Source organism: Filicampus tigris, chromosome 4 (genome assembly GCF_054856515.1).
Source record: "Filicampus tigris isolate MCC_2025a chromosome 4, RoL_Ftig_1.0, whole genome shotgun sequence".
NCBI classification, from domain to species: Eukaryota; Metazoa; Chordata; class Actinopteri; order Syngnathiformes; family Syngnathidae; genus Filicampus; species Filicampus tigris.
This window is the reverse complement of record NC_141220.1, coordinates 12,742,058-12,759,174: the sequence shown is the minus strand read 5'-3', so window position 1 is coordinate 12,759,174 and position 17,117 is coordinate 12,742,058. Positions and strand designations below refer to the sequence as shown.

Sequence of the window (17,117 nt, the reverse complement as noted above, 5' to 3'; positions counted from 1 at the left end):
TAAGATCACTACTAGACAGTGGCTTGTTTGAAAGTAATGTAAGTTCTTTGGCAAAACATTCTTTTGAGATGTAATTCTTACATTGTACTATTTTTTTAGTCTTCTTTGTGACACATTTTAATAGTACTTAAAAACACACCACAATCAAGCTGGATCCACAAATATTTAATGTAGTTGTACACTTGTCAAATGCTTGGGGGTGAGGAGATGCACGCATACAAATGTTGACTGTACATTCAGAACCTGCACACAGGGAAGTGTTGTGCTCTTTTATTTCATTTGTATAATGAGAAAGGGTTTAAATAAAAAATGAAACGAAAAAAAAATAAAACCTTTTAGGCACATCCATCCCCTCTGCGTCAGTCCATACAACCTCTGTATGTCTCCCTGCAGAACACCTGGCAAAATGTGGATTTAATAGTTTTCTTTCCTTCTGGAGACAGATTTGTGCTTTTTTCTGATAGCTCATGCTCGTTATCATCTATAAATATTTTAAATAATACAATTACTTACAGCATTAATTAAAAAAACACATTTACAATTCTTGCACCAGCTTGTTAACATCTGATTGTGCATTTGCGTCTAAACAGAGAAGATGCTCTATGCAGACTACAGTCATTAGTTGAACCATTCAGTCCTGCTCGCGACCTGTGGCTGAGGCTGTTAGCTCTTGTTGCACTGCACCGAAACACGTGGCTCTTATTAACAAACAAAGGCGTGAAATATGGTATTTATTCTATTAAGATAAGGCGGCATACCCAAATGGTATTTATTTGACATGGTTGGCTTAACATGGAGGGTTCTATACTCAGGGCTGCAGCTGCAGAAAGTTCAAAGTGGAGGAGGTTTAATTGAAGCAGCCAAACATAATTATCATATTTCATTTGGATGTTCTTGGATTTTCTTCCTGGGTGTCTTCATTTGGGTTACTGGAGCCCATCACAACTGACTTTTGGGCCAGAATCACGGTCCACCTTGCATTGATCACCAGTCAATCGCGGGGAGATTGTACATCATTTTTATTATTAATAATAATAATAATAGTGTATTTCTAGCAGTTTATTTTGTATTTAAATCTTTTACAGACCTGGGCTGCTGTGCTAAAAGTGAGCAATTGAATAGTTCATGAGTGACTTCCCTTATTGACTGTTGAAAATACGCAGTCTAAAACAGCTGATCTTAGAGTATGAGAGGATTGCATTGCAGCCCTGCAGGATGCTCTGTCTGTCATGAACAACCGATTTATTATTCCATGGCTTTACCCTAAGGTAAAGCCATTCCATCACAGGTAGTCACACTCCGCTCCTTGAGAGCCAGTATCATGCATGTTTTGGATGTTTCCCCCTTCCTACACACCTGCTTCAAAGGATCGGGATTGCTATCAGGCTCCTGCAGAGCTTTCTGATGATCATTTGAATCAGGTGTGTTGGAGGAGGGAACCATCAAAAATATGCAGGATACCGGCCCTCGAGGACCGGAGTTTGACACTTGTGCCCTAAAGAATCAATGTGAGTATGAGGGACACCATCATCTTGTTCACAGTTAATTAAAAAAAAAAAAAGAGGGAGAATACTGACAATTTCCATCACGTGTTGTCTTTTTCGTATCAAAACAGGGTGAGGAGCTGAAAAAAAATCTTTCCATTCGAAATAGACATTTATACTGAACAGGTAAGACTGAGTAGATAGTGCAGTACAAGTCCACAGGCTCAAGGGAACACCGACACAGAGCGCGTCTCAGTCCTAGTGTTCTTTTAGTAATTCAGCACAGATCTGGAGGTCATCCAAGATAAAAAGCGTGGGGAGGAAAAGGCAGCTCATCCAGCACTCGCGTTGTCCTTTTTTTGGCCCAGCAAAGAGAGGAAGTGTTTGTGACCTCAGCCACACAAATTGCAAACTCCGGGCGTCCTTAAGAGCTGTCCGAGGCCGCTTCCTCGGCGGCGCCGTCCGCCATGTTGCCGCCGTTGGCGTGAGGGCGCTCGGGCACCTCGCCCGTCACAGCCACACGGATCACTTTGAGCCAGCGCTGCTTGAGCTCCTCACTCTCTGCGGCGAAGCTGTGGACGGACTTGGACTGGGACAGGCGGAAACTGGCCTGGGGCTCGGCCGGGCGGCTGCTGTCGTCCACCGAGTAGCCGAGCAGGGGGATGGTGCTCTGGGCCTTCACGTCCTGCCAACATGTCACTGGGTTAACACTTACGTACATAAGGTCAACTGTCGGTCAACGGTCAAATAAAGTTCAGATGTTCTACACCGCGTTCCAAATAATTTTGTCATGAGCACCTGTGAAGGGAAATTGTAATATTGGGGCAATAAGTGTAATATTTTCAGAATTCAATGTGAGCATAAGTAGAGGTGTCAACATACATTTTGGTGATGATTTATCTGGTTTCAGACATCTGGCGATGTTTAGTTTTCGTACGCGTCTAGAGTGTCCCTGGCACAATCATAGTACGGCAAGTGTTGGAGGGACATCTTATTTTGACAATGACAGAGCCATTTGAACCGTTTCATAAAAGAAACCATGGGAGCCACACTCCTTGTGGACATCTAAAATGAAGATCAATTTTCATTCTTTTTTTTCTTCTTATTTCTGCTGCAGACTGGGTGGCCCGTTCGAAGCGATATCTCAGCACATGCGGCATATGAGATGTAGCCAACGTATCACTATAAAGGCGGCAAATAATATTTGCAAAATTGTTAGAATTACACAAAACAACCATAAGCAATGGTTTGGTATTACTGCAATGAATTCTTGCTTGATGACACATCTCGAAGGAGCAAGTGAACGAGGCATCTTCACAAATACACACTTCACTTTGACACATCCAATATGGCATCGTCGTCGACGTACTCAAGATGGTATCGATGTATTTGTTGTCTTGCCAGCGATTGTCACAAATGCCATTCCAGACTATTGACTGGGAGCGGCAGTGTTAGAGGACAGTGGTATCAAGTATACGGAGCCAAGCAAATGCTATCTGCAGGGTATTAATCATAATTCTCACTCTCTTTCGTATTGATGGCCCTCAGGAAATAAAACTAATGCGCAAAGGGAAAACATAGTACATTGTGACTTCTGCTATTACCACTATATACTGCTATATACTTCTGCCCAAGAACACATAATCACATTAGCTTAGCTGGCATGACACAAACAACTAGGCCTCTTTTTGTATGATAATGTTCTTATTTTGGTTAAAAACAGCGTACCATTGTTTTGCTTAGCATAAAGCAGACATCTTTTTTTAAAAAATGTTTTCATCTGGCTATGCAGACAACCGCACGGCTTTTGTAAAGTACTTTGAGAAGTTCTTCTTTTATTTTATGCAATTTAATATTTGGAGAAAGAAGTTTGAAATGATGAGGAAACAATATATAATTTTACAAGAATACCATATTGTCTCTATACAGTACAGTACAGTACAGTATTTGGACCAAAAAAATGACACCATTTTACAAAAATAGGCATTTTGAGTTTTTTTCTTCTCATTTTAGATGAATAAAGTTGTCATGTCATGCAGAAGCAGAGCCTGTTTTTATTTTGGTTAGTTTTGTACACTAATTGAAAAATCCCTTCAACCTTGGTGAAAATAATTCTGTCGCTTGCGCATATCTGCCAATCACATAGATTAATCATAATTACTTTTTAAGTAAGAGCAAACCTTTATATAAAATTAAACCAAACAGCATTGAATTCAAGGGGTGCACCCACAAAAAGGTTCGGTTGTCTGTTTCTGTGTTGCACTGTGATTGGCCAGTCTGTGTTTCCGGACTGTGTCTTAGCAAAAGGTGATTTTTCCCTGCAACTGTCGATGATGCTTTTACCTGAGGAGCTCCGTAGAGGTAGAGCACCAAACATTCTTTTTCAGGGATGACACACCACACCTTCTGCCAAGGTTTGTTCTTCTCACAGTATTGCAGGAAGCCACACATGATGCTGCTGCCAGTGAATTGAGCCGCCTCGATCTAAGTGGAAGCAAAAAAAAAAAAAATGCCACAAATAAGCACGGTCTACTCTTCCACAAGTGGAGACGATGTAAATGTTTCCGTGCTCACCTCCAAGATGCCTTTCTTCTTTCCCTCCGCAATAGTTTCTCCTGTCAGGATGGAGAAACAGTCCTTGCACACTTTATTCACTTTGTTGCCGTCGTACTCCAGCGGCACCTTGTTGTCGGAGCATTTCCAGCACACCACCTGGGGAGAAGGGCATGTAAGGAAGAGAGACACAAACAATAGCCACGATCTGAAATGGGATAACAATGGTGGGGCAAGCACGTTAATACACATCGGCATACGGCAGTAATGCCCAAAAGGGCAGAATGTATCACTACTCTGTATTAAATGTAAAAGCTATGAATAAATCGGCTGTTCAGTCATGTGATGGCTTTGAAGCTTATACACTTACGTAGCCACAAGCTCTGCAGTGATGTCTCCGTCGTGTAAGCGCGTTAAAAGATTCTTTACATTTCATGCACATTGTCACTTCATTGTCTCGGATCCAGCGAGGAGCTCGCTTTCCCAGCTCAGCATTCTACAGCAAAAAAATAAAAAATAAAATGAATAAAATAAAACACACACAACACTGTGCATGTTGTTCCACCCAACAAGAGGAGAGTTGCTCCTAAACACGCTATACTGACCGACACCTCCTCCACATCCTTGGATGCGTTCTTGAACGACTCGTTTTTTTGCTGGAAGACCTCAATGGTCTCTCGGAATGCCTGAAGGACAGAAAATATAACATTCTGTACATCCGTGACTTTCCAAACAAACGTAGAAGTCAACGAACGGCTTCATCAGATTTCGGTAGTGATGATGTCACCGCACGTACCTTGATCCAGCCCGCCTTGTCCTGCTCGGAGCTGAAAATCAGAATAAAGTACTTCAAAACAGTGAACTTCCTTCCACCCACCATAGTAGTTAGCTGTGGTCATAACGTTTTTTTTAAGGCATTGAGAGGGTCTAAATATGAACAATGACTTTGCTCATTTAGGCTAACATTCCATTTATAAGTGAAATGATAGTGTTTGACATACAATGACATACAATTACATCATTGTGGGAGAAGTTGTGACTTCTTATTTTTGCAATGCAATAAACCTACAATTCCACTGCTGCTCCAGCAAAAGATATTTTAGTTTCGGAAGGCAGATGATGACATTAGATGCAATGACTAGGAATTATATTTTGTAATATTTCAGTGTAATTGTACCTGGCTTGTAGCTCTAAAGTCCTCTCCTTCCCTGAAACCTGGAAGGTGTGAGGGTAGTCCTCATTGGTGGTTTCCAGAACTTTCATGCCATCGATGCCGATCCGCGTCCTAACCGTGTACTTGGGTCCTCCCAGGCTGAATTTGGGCACGCAATACAATAGCATATTGTTGAACTGACAGAAAGAAAAAAATAGTTGAACATTATTACACAAGTACAAAGACAGCAAGAACATGTCAAATGTACACGGTGTAGCTTCAGCACATTTGGCCGTCGCGTTGGTCTTACCAGGAAGAGGTATCGCTCCATGGCCGAAGTGTTCCTGGCTGCCAGCTTCAGGATGTGACCTTCTTTGATGAACTCGTTAGAGGCATGAACGATGTCCTCCTCCTCGCCGAGCATCTCGTAAATCTCCATCAATTTCTTCAGATTTTCCTAAATGAGAAAATATTCAGAGTCTTGTTGAGGCACAGCTGTTAAATGCGAAGAGGACGGTTTTATCAGGTGGACTTACAGATTTCCGAATGGCGCTGTTGGAGTGAGTCGCTGCTGTGGCGATGATTTCTAAGGATTCTAGGAGAGTCAAAGGGAAACTTTGCTATTAATTCGCATACCACACACTAGAGAAGGTTTATGTTTTATCCTGAGAGTACAATCTGACCGATGAGTCACCGCTAATGGTGAAACAATACTGAGCATAAATATGTAACAGATATAACGGGTGTGTTCTCAACAGTTTGTCATTGATTTTCTTTTAAATGTGTTGTAAATTAGCACCTTTTAAGTTGTTTAGCAGTGTTTAAGAAAGATAGCATCCAGCTAGGACTTGAGAACCGCATTTCTTTTGAAGTCTCACCTTACTGGATCGTCAGTGTCTGGCTTTGAATTGAATCTTCATGTAGTTATTGGCCAGTGTAGTCATTTTAAGCAGCGCTATTGCTTGTTCAACATGTCACTCAGACGCTAACGTCATTAGCATATAGCATCACCACTGACCCTGACACGTATGTGAAACCGAGAAGAGATTGTCTTCTTACTTTCTGCGTCCCGTCTGTCGGGGTCGTCCTGAGGAAGTTTCTTCAGGTAGTCCTTGAGGAGCATCTCGTATCGAGGCACTCGCTGTACAGGCTCCAACATGTGATGCTGAAGTGTAAGGCTGCCACAGGCCTCTTGACTCTGCACACACAAAACACATTAGAACCTTACTGAGCGTTTCAGTCAAATGTGTTTTACCATTAAGTAAAAACAAACAACTTGTAATGGACCTGTATCTCCTGAATGATGGACTTGAACTGCGGAGATCGGTCGCTCCACTGTTTCAGCAGCTCCATGGCCTTGTCGAAGTTCTTCACGTACTCCGCATACATTTTGAGGAAGGGTGTGAGCTTCTGGAGGATGTCTCCAATGCGAGGTGTGGACTCCCTGCGGCGAGGCAGAGAAAGCGTGCATGTTTTTTATGGGATTCAAAACCTGGAGGATTGTAAGGGCCCAAAGCTCGGTTGGCTTTAGCATTGATGATTTTCACGTGGTTCTGTTCACAAAAGACTAATAATACTAAAAACATCAGCACTTTGAAGTTACCAAACTCACCATTCCCCCATCCGTTTCTCTAAGTCAGGAAGCAAAAACTGACTGTGAAAAGTGTTGATAGAGGAGATGTTGGAGAAGATGTTTTTGACCACATCCACAGGGAATGTTCCTTTATTTGCCTCCTCCATGAGCTTGGCACAAAATACCTGCAGCAGCAAATCACATTTAAACACATTTCTACATGTAGTGGACAGCATGCTTTTTTGTAATGTGTGATATGATGAATACTAAGACATGACATCTCACCTGATCCAGCAAGTTGAGTCGAGTAACGTAGGCCTTCTCTGTATGCAAGAGCTCACTAGCAATCTTGAACAGTTTCTGCTCATTTGTCTCCTGAAACCGATAAAGACAGATTAGAAAGCAACTCCACATACAAGTCACACCATGGTCGTTAATGAGACAACGGGTCCTATTTTGGTCAACTGGCACCCGTACAGACGTAACTTAATTTTTGCGCCAGCGCAGGTTGAGTCTAGTATGCTTGGGGCCGTGTTGCACCTGTCTGGGTGTTCCGACGCGATTTGCTTCACCCCGACTCATCCGACAATTTAGAAACAGAAAGTGGTATGCGCTCGGCGGAAAACCAGGCACGCATGGTCATTTTCGTGGTGGGACGATACTCTAGTTTAGCGTGTTTGTGAATGTAGAGGCGCTACGCATTACGATGCGTTCCTGCTGCGCCCCCCGGCGCATCTGCAAATTTGGTTACAAAAACACACAGACACACTATCGGGGTGCAAGGCGGTTTCCAATTGCCCATGTCACATGCACGGCCAATTCCATCATCCGCAAGGGTTGATCTTGCAGTTTACCTGATGTCATGCACGGACCCCAGCGAGTCTTTTTCTGTTTCCGCAATGTCAAGCATGACGTAATGCGCCTTCAACCGCCCTGATTTTGATGCAAATGATGGATGCCCCTAGGAACGCCCGAGAAAGGACTACTTTCATCCCACAACGGCGCAAACAACCGGTTACACCCAATTCTACCTGTGCAAAGTCTTGCAAAATACCAAAAGAAAGAAAACTCCATCCATGCACAAAGTTAGTCTGTGCTTTGGAACTGCGCTGGGAACGAAAATAGGACCCAATACAGTCACGCAGCCCAATTCAGAGAAGATTTTAAACTAATGTACAATTGTGTGGCATCAGTCTGTAGCTCTTAAATTGGGTTGTCTTTAGTAATGTCAAATGACACATTCACTTGTGTGAATGTGAAGACTGTCGCAAATCCTAAATGCTAAATAGCACCGAATTCATATTAGTACAAATTTCAATACATTTAACATTACAACATATATTTATGTTGATCTGATCCCAGATACAAAATGCCTTCTGTTATCAGTGGGCAGCACAAGGATCTCAAAACTCCAAACATCCATTATCCATTTATCCATCCAAATCATAAAACAAAACAAAAAAAAAAACTAATAAAACAAGCCTGGACGTACATGAGGGTACCCCTAGAAAAGAAAATAATTTGACCATAAGGACATGTTAAACTAAGGTATGTCCTCTAATTAGCATCACAAGTATCTTTAAACTTGTAATTTGACATTTGGTGACATGGTGGGAACCACAGTAAACATGGACCAAAAAAACCAAGCGACAAGATAGACAAGCATATCAAAGTAAAAGGCTCTAAGACCATCTCAAGCGGGTTAATGTTCCTGTGACAACAGTCACATGTTCAGAAGTCAGACAAAGCCAAAGTAGACTTTCTAGGAGGTGACCAATGCGGACAGCACTGAATTTGCTGCCACACCGCATTCTAACAAGCCACAAAGCTTCTGTGAGTATTTCCTTTGGACAGATGAGGCAAAACGGGAGCTTTTTGGCAAGGCAAATTAACTCTGTGTTCACAATTGCAAAAATGAAGCTTACAAAGAATGCAACACTTTCTTTACTGTAAAGATGGAGAATGCTTGGTTTATGTTCTGGAGCTCCTATGCTAAATGCGGCACAAGATGCCTTGAATCTGTTCAAGGTACAATCGACCTTTTGGAGAGCAATGTACATCCTGGTGACAGACAGCTTGGTCTCAGCCGCAGGTCATGGGTCTTCCAAAAGTATGATGAACCAAAAAACACAGCTAAAAACACTCAACAATTGCTAAGAGCAAAACACTGGACTATTCTAAAGTGGTCTTCTAAGAGTCCTGATCTAAATCCCATTAAACCTCTGTGGAAGGGGCTGAAACATGCCCTCTTGAGAAAGCACTCCTCAAAACTGAGACACCTGGAGCAGTTTGCTCATGAAGTGTAGGCCAAAATATCTGTTGACAGGTAAAATCGTCTGTAATTACAACAACATTTGAGTTAAGTAAAATGAAGTTAAGGGTACAATCATATTTGTCCATTTTTTTTTTTAAATGTAAGATTCTGTTGGATCACGATCCATGTGCAAATCTCTCAGCATTTGTTGAATTACTTGACAAACGGCAGTTCGTGAATTCAGTTGAGAAAAGAAGCAGATGTATTTCTTGTACTCTACTAAATCCATCATGAGTCGCTGATGTTTGATTGCTCATACAGTACGGAACATGTAGCACTCGAGTGTGTTCTTGACACAAAGGTGATAGTGGACACAGCGAAGCTGGGATCTCAACAGGAAATGAAAATATAGAAGAAGGGAAATAACACTGAGTCAAACACGGCAGAGAAGCATTGTGAGGCAGACAGTTATCAAGATCCCAACAATAACTGGAGGGTAAAAACAAACAATCCCAACAAAGCATATATATATATGTATATATATATATATAAAAAGGGCGACATTCTGTGAAAGGGCAAAATATCACCTCGCAGTGTAGTTGGACCACAATCATCACCATATTCAATTAAATTAATGCTATTGTACTACTAACCGTACTATTTGCGAGAGTACATTGCATGATTCTTCGGAGACTAAGTATTTTGATCAGAAATCCAGCAACTGCAGCAAAGCCACTCATTTAACTTAATGGAAGACTCCTCCTCATTGTTCAGTCAATGGTCAGGTCAGCTGAGGTGCGAGTCGGTGGCTCTCTGACTGCTACCATCGATCTGGATCTCAGATATTTATAATCCGTAGACAACGACATAAGCCTCGGGCTCCCATGGGCTAACTCAGCTGCTTAAGCATTCGACATCTGTTGGGCCTCTGCAAAAAATAACTCCTTGCAGTAACACTCTCACACCATGTGAGGCTTTGCTAGGATATGCTGTGCGGCATTAATCGGCATTATAGTCCTTCCGTTATGTTTTTCTTCAGTCCAGCCGCCACTATCGAGGAACTGTCATGACCTGCTGTGATGTAATAAACAATACCCATCCATCCACTAAATTTCAGAGCCTGCTCAGAGGCAAGACGCTGGAAGCTATCCCTGCTGAAATTGGGTGAAAGACAGACCTGACCTGGTCACCCGTCAGTGACAGTGCAGACAACCTTCCACACTGTCATCACACTGGCAGCTCTATGAATCACTACACTAGCAGCAACCTTAAACCAGTGTTATAGCTCTTAGTCAATTTGTCATTTCTCTTGCACTTTGATTTGGCGAACTGCAATCTCTAGTTGAGGGTTCGTTCCTCCATGGCCATAAATGGGTCAACATTATGAAAAAGTGCCTTTGATGTTCTCATCAGAATCATCTAGCAGAAGAATGAAACTCTGAGGTCTTGAGATAAATGTCCGAATATTTGCACACATGCCAGTACAATGATAACTCATAAAATGTTCACGCCATGGATCTTTGGCCAGGCGGACTCTCCCAACCGCTTCCTCCCACCTTTTTTTTTTTCTAAACTTTCTTTAGGAAAGCTTTAGAAGGGAGGCTTACCTTGCTTTCTTTATTCCCCTTTGATTGAAAATGACATCCAAAAGCCTCTGATGTATCCCAGTATTTTCTTGGAATGTGGGACACCACCAATCATGGCTGAGCTTTAGAAAACATGTGAGCTGTGATTGGTCGTTAACTGAGCCCTGAGCGGCTGTGATGTTATTTTCAGTCGACAGAAGTAACAAAATGGCCGACCCCTGAGATGGCTAAAAGCGGGTGTATTAACTCTTATTCCACAAATGCAATATTTATCACAATGCTGTGTTTAGACTAGTGGGCCTGCATAGAACATATTCTTGAAAAAAATATGTTTGGGTTAACTTCCACTTTAACTCAATTACCCCCCAAAATGCGACTTCTACACTGACAAAAATGGAATGTTAAATTTATTCAATTTTATTTTATCAGGTAGTTGCACAAAATAAAATCATCTGGATCCCGATAATTTTTGATGGAGATGTATAGTCTACTTAAGAAATCTATCTAGATTCAGATGCTTATATTTCATGCAACCACTACAAAATCAAATTGAGTAAGTTCAACAAAAACTTTTTTCAGTGTACACTGGTGCGACTTATAGACTGAAATACGGTAATAGTCTTAAAGGCACTCGTGGTATGGACTCAAATACATGAATGTTTGCGGGCTGTTTATGTAGGAGACTGCAATTCATCATTTGTCATCAGGCAATGAATACATGACACATAGATGACTACAAACAGCAGTTTTGCACGCACCTTCTGCTCTGTGCTCGCCTCTTCTTTCGCATGTTCCTGTTTCGTTTTAGTCCCACTCTCTTCACCCTCATGGGAACTTTCTGAACCAGTCCTGCCCTTGCATGAATGAGAGTCCTCGTCACTCCTGTCTGCGCGTCCCATATCTCCATTAACCAGCTCCGTACTGTCTATTTTCCCATTGTCACCATTGCAGGCCTTTTGCTCCTCCTCCTTGTCCTGCTCCATCTGCGTTAGCACTCCGTTAGCCGTGGGTATATGAGCATCCTGCAGTTTGGATGACACAGAGTCCAGTTCTACTGTGGATTGGTTCTCCTCAATCTTAGCAGCTTCCGTCAGCTTGAGGGAAGTCCGGTGTGCGGGGCTGCAGTTGGCCGACTTGCTGCTCTGTTTGAATGGCGAGCTGTCTCTCTTGTTGCCCGTGTTGCTGCAAGACCAATTAAATAGGCAAGTTGATTAAGACTGTGTGAACACAAAAAGGATAACAACCCAAAAAAGGTGGTTAGTTCAGGAGCTGTTCGAGCTGGCATGCCGATCAGGAAATAAATGGGGGAAGAGTAAGTGGAGATCCTTTGCATGCGAGTTAAAAATAAAACTTGCACTGACTTCCAGACTTCTGTTTTGTGAGTTTGGTGTGAGGCACAGGACGTGTGTGTGTGTGTGCGCGTGTGTATGTGTGTTGAGGTACAGTAATGAGGAGGACAGGAGCAGCTCACTCCCCAGAGGTAAAAGCTGTCCTAGTTCCACACCCACCTGTGTTACAAACTAGGCTGCGCAATTTAAAATTACGATTTGCTTTATAATCATGAATGGGATTGAAAAAAACATTGTGGCAAAAATAAACAGAAATATACACACACACACACACACGAACAGCTGCTCTGCATCCTGCATAGAGAGCAGCTGTTTCAATGTGAGGGCCCCCCAAATAATTGTGCTACTGCACTCTAAGCCTCATTTCCTCACAAAGTACATTCGCAATACTTGCCATTTCTTGCTGCAAAGTAACAAAAGCTTCACAGTCAAACCATTACAGATATTCATCAACCGGACAAATGTTATTTTTTTGAGGCGGTCACTGTTGCTCTGCATGTCCGGCAGAAACAGGAAGTGTGTATAAATAGAGGAAGAACAACACACTGGCGCAACTGCCTGTCCCCTGTTGCGTTTAAACATGAAACGTCAACACCCTTACCTCTCGGAGCGAACAAGAGCTACTGAATATTCCACTTGCCGCACACAAGAAGTTCTTCATGCAAATAAAGCCCAGCAAACCAACGTTAGAGGAAATATATAAGGCCGATTTAAAAGCGGTCTCGCCAGGTCAAAGCCTCGTTGGCCACGTGGCCGCCTTGAAGCCGTTAAGTTCCATGTGAACCAGATTAGGACATTAGAAGGCTAATTCTGTTCACGGAAGCTGCAGGCTGGTCTCTCTTGTTGCAGGGCATCTCGGAGGCTAATCCCAGCAATCATGTAGTGATTCACCGTGAAAAAAGACACGCCCGGTCTAATTTCACGTTTGAAATGGGGCAGAATTGTACAATACAATTCTTTTGGTCCAAAATAAAGGTCAGAGAGAAACTGGACTCAACGTGATTATACAGATCTCCTGGAATCTACTGTCAGAGTCAGTAGAAGGACACCTGCGATGAGCTTCCAATAACCCTTCTTTGACTTATTTAACAAAGAGGTTAGTAACAAAAGCAAACATGTAATTTGGGTTTGAAATAAAGGGACAACATGACAATAGTGAATATGATAAAATGACAGATGAGAGTGGTGCCGCTGAATGATCCATACCTCTTCGTCTTGGTTTTCATGTCCCGACACTGACTGCTCTCCCACAACTGAATGAGGAGCCGGGTGTGCCCTCGTCTTCTCAAATCTGGTTTCATCCCCTCACCAAAGACAGTCCTTTAACCGTGTGCGCTAATCTCTTTCCGAGCCTTGTCTCAACTAATGTCATCGAGTCAGTCAGAGCACTTTGATCAAAGGACTTCTGCTTTTCATCCTTGACATGGCCGCTATAGGAAATGTTGAGAAGTCTACGTTTTTCCGTTTGTAGGTGTCGTCGTGATTACGACAGCAACGGTCTAGCTGTGTTATTACGTACATTGAGCACTACAATGGACTGTAAGGACACTTTGAACTAGTCACTCACAGACCTCTTGGACAACAAAAACACATGCATCCCGATATTTACTACTCAACGTAGTAGTGATGACCCTTACAATTACTGTACATCAACAATTGTGTTAAGTAATCAGCAGGACATTCCCAAGTTTAGAAATGGACTATCAGGCTTAATCTGTGGTAACCAATGTGTGAAAATCATTCGTCGCTCTCCCTGAAGCTAAAAAAAAAAAAAAAAAAAAAAAAATCAAGCCATTGTTGTGTTGGCTGGATTATGCCCATACAGCAGGTAAGAAAGATTTTTAAAAAAAGCTTTTGAGGGGGGGCAATGACTCTGAACTTAACAGTGGGGTTAAAACAGGGGATGTGGTTGATCATTGTGAGCTGAGAGCCTGTGAAGCCCTTTGAGACTCTTTTGTGACCGAGGGCTGTGCAAATAAACTTGACTTGACGTGATCAACTGAAGCAACTAGTATGGTACGTACAACTGTCCTCAACTTTCTTTCTAGAGCACACCAACCACAGCTGTACATAAACATACAAGGCAACAAATAAAAGAACGATAATACAACAATGAATCACCAAAATCAAATATTATTTTCTAATTAAAATACACAAAAGCTCCCTTTACAAGGCAAAATCATCAGATTGTTACAACTTAATTTGCTTCTCTTTGAACCTGAAGACTCTGGAACAGGGAATCATGAGACCACAAGACCCTCTCTGTTTCTTCGCAGTGTAATGTTTACGCTCCCCAAAAAAAAAGAAAAAAGATTGTGTTTCTTGTAAAGACTAAACAGTTTTGTGCTCACCAATCCTAAATCACCTCTGTATTAAGGAAATGCTCGATCACTATAAAACAGCGCAATATACGTTCTACTGTTGATTCTTGTTTATTCTCCGCTAATAATAATTCACCACTAGCTACCAGGATAGTAAAACAAGAGACAGTAGTTCACCAATAGGCAATCTTCATACTCAATAACATGATAAATCCACCCTTTTGAAAGAGAGTACTACAATACTGTACGTTTTGGAGGATTACTACTTACGTGTGAGGTTATTGGAAGAAATGAGATGCAGCAGTTCAAGTTAAATCACGTATTCCCAGCAGAAACAAATGAACCATTGGAAGGCTCTACTATTTGTTCATATTTGGAATCATCATGGGCAGAACATAGACTTGGTCTATGCTTGCAGATCCCACACAGCAGAAGAGAGGAAAAAGGCTCCTTCCTACCTGTTCTCCTCAAATCGGCTGATGAGGTCTGACACTTTGGAGTGTTTGATTCTCACTCTCTCCCGGTTTGCGGCCCCCCTTCCTCCTCCACCTCCTCCCTCCTCCATCCCTGGTCTAAATTGGGGTTTCTGGTTGTGAGCCAGTGGGGATGACAGCTCTGTCACCGGGCTCTGAAGGTGTGCTGGCTTGGGAGGCACTAAGGACAAAATAAAAAATAAATAATGCCGGATTTTGCTGGGACGCATATCAGCGTATTTCCTGAGGGGGGAAACCGATGCAATGCACATTCAGGGCTGAAGGGGGCACTACGGGCTATGTGACGACTACGTAGGGGGCAGCAAGAAAAACTCAATAAAACAAGGATGCTCCATTTGCTATGAGTAACGTATTCCTCAGGAGTTCACATGTTTGACGGCTAAATGTTCAGCGTGATTAACGGCTGCATAAGGAGCACCTTGTGTGTCTTATCTATGTAGAATGATTAACCGGGGAAAATGAAAGAGGAACAAAGGTCAACGTTCACTGGTCTCCAAACAACTTACATCATTCGCTTCCTCTTTTCACCGCTCCCCTTCGCTGGGTGGGATGTGTGCACTGGTAAACAGTGCACACTGTGACTGATGTATGAAGTACGATATGGAATTGTGAAAATGCAATGAGGGATGTTATGACACAAAAAAGTTATGCCTAAAATGGAAACAATGACTTGATAAATTAGTCTGTCAATGCATTGTTTATTGTGCCTTTTTGTAACCTCTGACTTTAGAGCGTCTATGTACTTAAAGGAGAAGTCAATCCAAAAAATTCTTTACAATAATATGTTCTATGCGCCTTCACGAGTCTAAATGTGGCATTCTGATTAATATTGTATTTATGGAATATGAGTTAAGCAGCAAAATTCACCCGTTTTTAGTCATATCATGCGACGACCATGTTGTCACTTCTGTCGATTAAAAATGACATCACAGTTGCTCAGGGCTCAGGTATCGACTAGTCACGGCTCATCTGTTTTGTGAGATGACCTGAGCCACGATAGGTTGTTACCTGAGCCCTGAGCAGCTGTGATGTCATTTTCAGTTGACAGCAAGTGACAAAATGGCCACCCCCTGAGATGGACAAAAATGGGAGGATTTTACTGCTTAACAGGTGGGCATTTTACAAAATTTTGCTGCTCCGTCATTCGTCAGTCCGTCATTTTTCATGACGAACTGAATTGTAATCGTCAGTCCGTCGGTAAAGTCCGTTGGTCCGTTAGTCGGTGCCCCCCAAAAAACGTCAGAAAACGGGCGTCCGCCAGTGAAGGTAATGATCCGTCAGTGACTGATGACGATTACACTGACGGATGAAAAGCCCTCCTGTCATTCGTCAGCCAGTCTTTTTTTAAAGATGTGCCTCATTCGTCAATCGTCAGCAAAACGGGCATCCGTCAGTGACGGAGTGACAAAATGCCCACCTCCGCTGCTTAACTCATATTCCACAAACGTAATAATAATCAGAGCGCCCTGTTTCGACTAGTGGGCCTGCATAGAACATATTCTTGTTGGGAAAACTTTGGGGTTGACTTCCCCCCTTTAAGTGGAGTCATAAGTCAGCTATCATTGCGTTTGGTACCTGGTGGTTTGGACTGTGACAGCGGCCTCTTGCCAGAACTTCTTCCATTGACACTGGCCCGGCTCTTCTCGCTGCCCACGCTGCCTGCTCGACTCAGACACGCCTGCACACTGGAGTTACCGGTGTGCCTGCATGGCGAAATACTGCCCACAGCTGAAGGACACAAGGAGAAAGGAAGCATGCCCATTAAAATAGAAAGTCGCTGTAAAGTTCTCTGAAAGCATTTTGTGATGTTATGTATCCTGTCAAGACTTTTTTTCATATGTGTTTATGGTTCAAATATAGTGTTGCATGCACAAGAAGGATGTGGATTTAGGGTTGTTAGCTACCACATTTTTTCAGAGCGATACCTGTACGAGTATTCACTCTTGATCACTCACCAATACTGATACCAAGTACCAATACCTCTAATACCAACAATACATCACATTTCATTACACACAATGACAGATATTCTATACAAAGACCTTTCTGATGATGGCAAGGAAGACGTACTTGATTTTTTGGGGGTTTTACGTATCGGTGGCTGATATCGGCATCCTTCACAGACACCCGATACCAGGGAATAAGGCCGGTATGAACCCGATACTGATACTTGGCATCACTACTTGGCCATCCCTAATGTGGATTATTATTGTTGGCAATGCTACAACAACTACAAGTTAACACAACTGCTACAACGACAACAAGTAAGCTAGTCAACATTATATTGAGGCACTTTGCTGTTACCTCCTTTAAACACACCCAGCATAAGTTTGTCTCCCCTTTACAGCTA

The 17,117-nt window shown here is 42.5% G+C and overlaps 1 protein-coding gene across 5 annotated transcripts in view; it reads right to left on the bottom strand.

Annotated features, from left to right (window-relative positions):
• Positions 1–149: 149 nt before the first annotated feature.
• The window catches only part of fgd4a (FYVE, RhoGEF and PH domain containing 4a), a 54,190-nt gene continuing 37,222 nt past the window's right edge, over positions 150–17,117 (bottom strand). For 4 of the 5 annotated variants that reach the window (XM_086027668.1, XM_086027669.1, XM_086027667.1 and 1 more), the window contains 16 exons: positions 16,343–16,495; positions 14,732–14,927; positions 11,362–11,785; positions 7,049–7,138; positions 6,803–6,948; positions 6,478–6,634; positions 6,250–6,388; positions 5,727–5,785; positions 5,501–5,647; positions 5,215–5,387; positions 4,834–4,864; positions 4,643–4,723; positions 4,408–4,533; positions 4,059–4,196; positions 3,828–3,968; positions 150–2,169 (listed from right to left, as the gene is read on the bottom strand). In XM_086027668.1, coding sequence (XP_085883794.1) covers positions 1,909–2,169; positions 3,828–3,968; positions 4,059–4,196; positions 4,408–4,533; positions 4,643–4,723; positions 4,834–4,864; positions 5,215–5,387; positions 5,501–5,647; positions 5,727–5,785; positions 6,250–6,388; positions 6,478–6,634; positions 6,803–6,948; positions 7,049–7,138; positions 11,362–11,785; positions 14,732–14,927; positions 16,343–16,495 — 2,462 coding nt within the window. In that variant the 3' untranslated portion in view covers positions 150–1,908. Of the gene's footprint in view, positions 2,170–3,827; positions 3,969–4,058; positions 4,197–4,407; positions 4,534–4,642; positions 4,724–4,833; positions 4,865–5,214; positions 5,388–5,500; positions 5,648–5,726; positions 5,786–6,249; positions 6,389–6,477; positions 6,635–6,802; positions 6,949–7,048; positions 7,139–11,361; positions 11,786–13,158; positions 14,709–14,731; positions 14,928–16,342; positions 16,496–17,117 lie in introns of those variants that run through there. The other variant, XM_086027671.1, reaches the window with a different exon arrangement.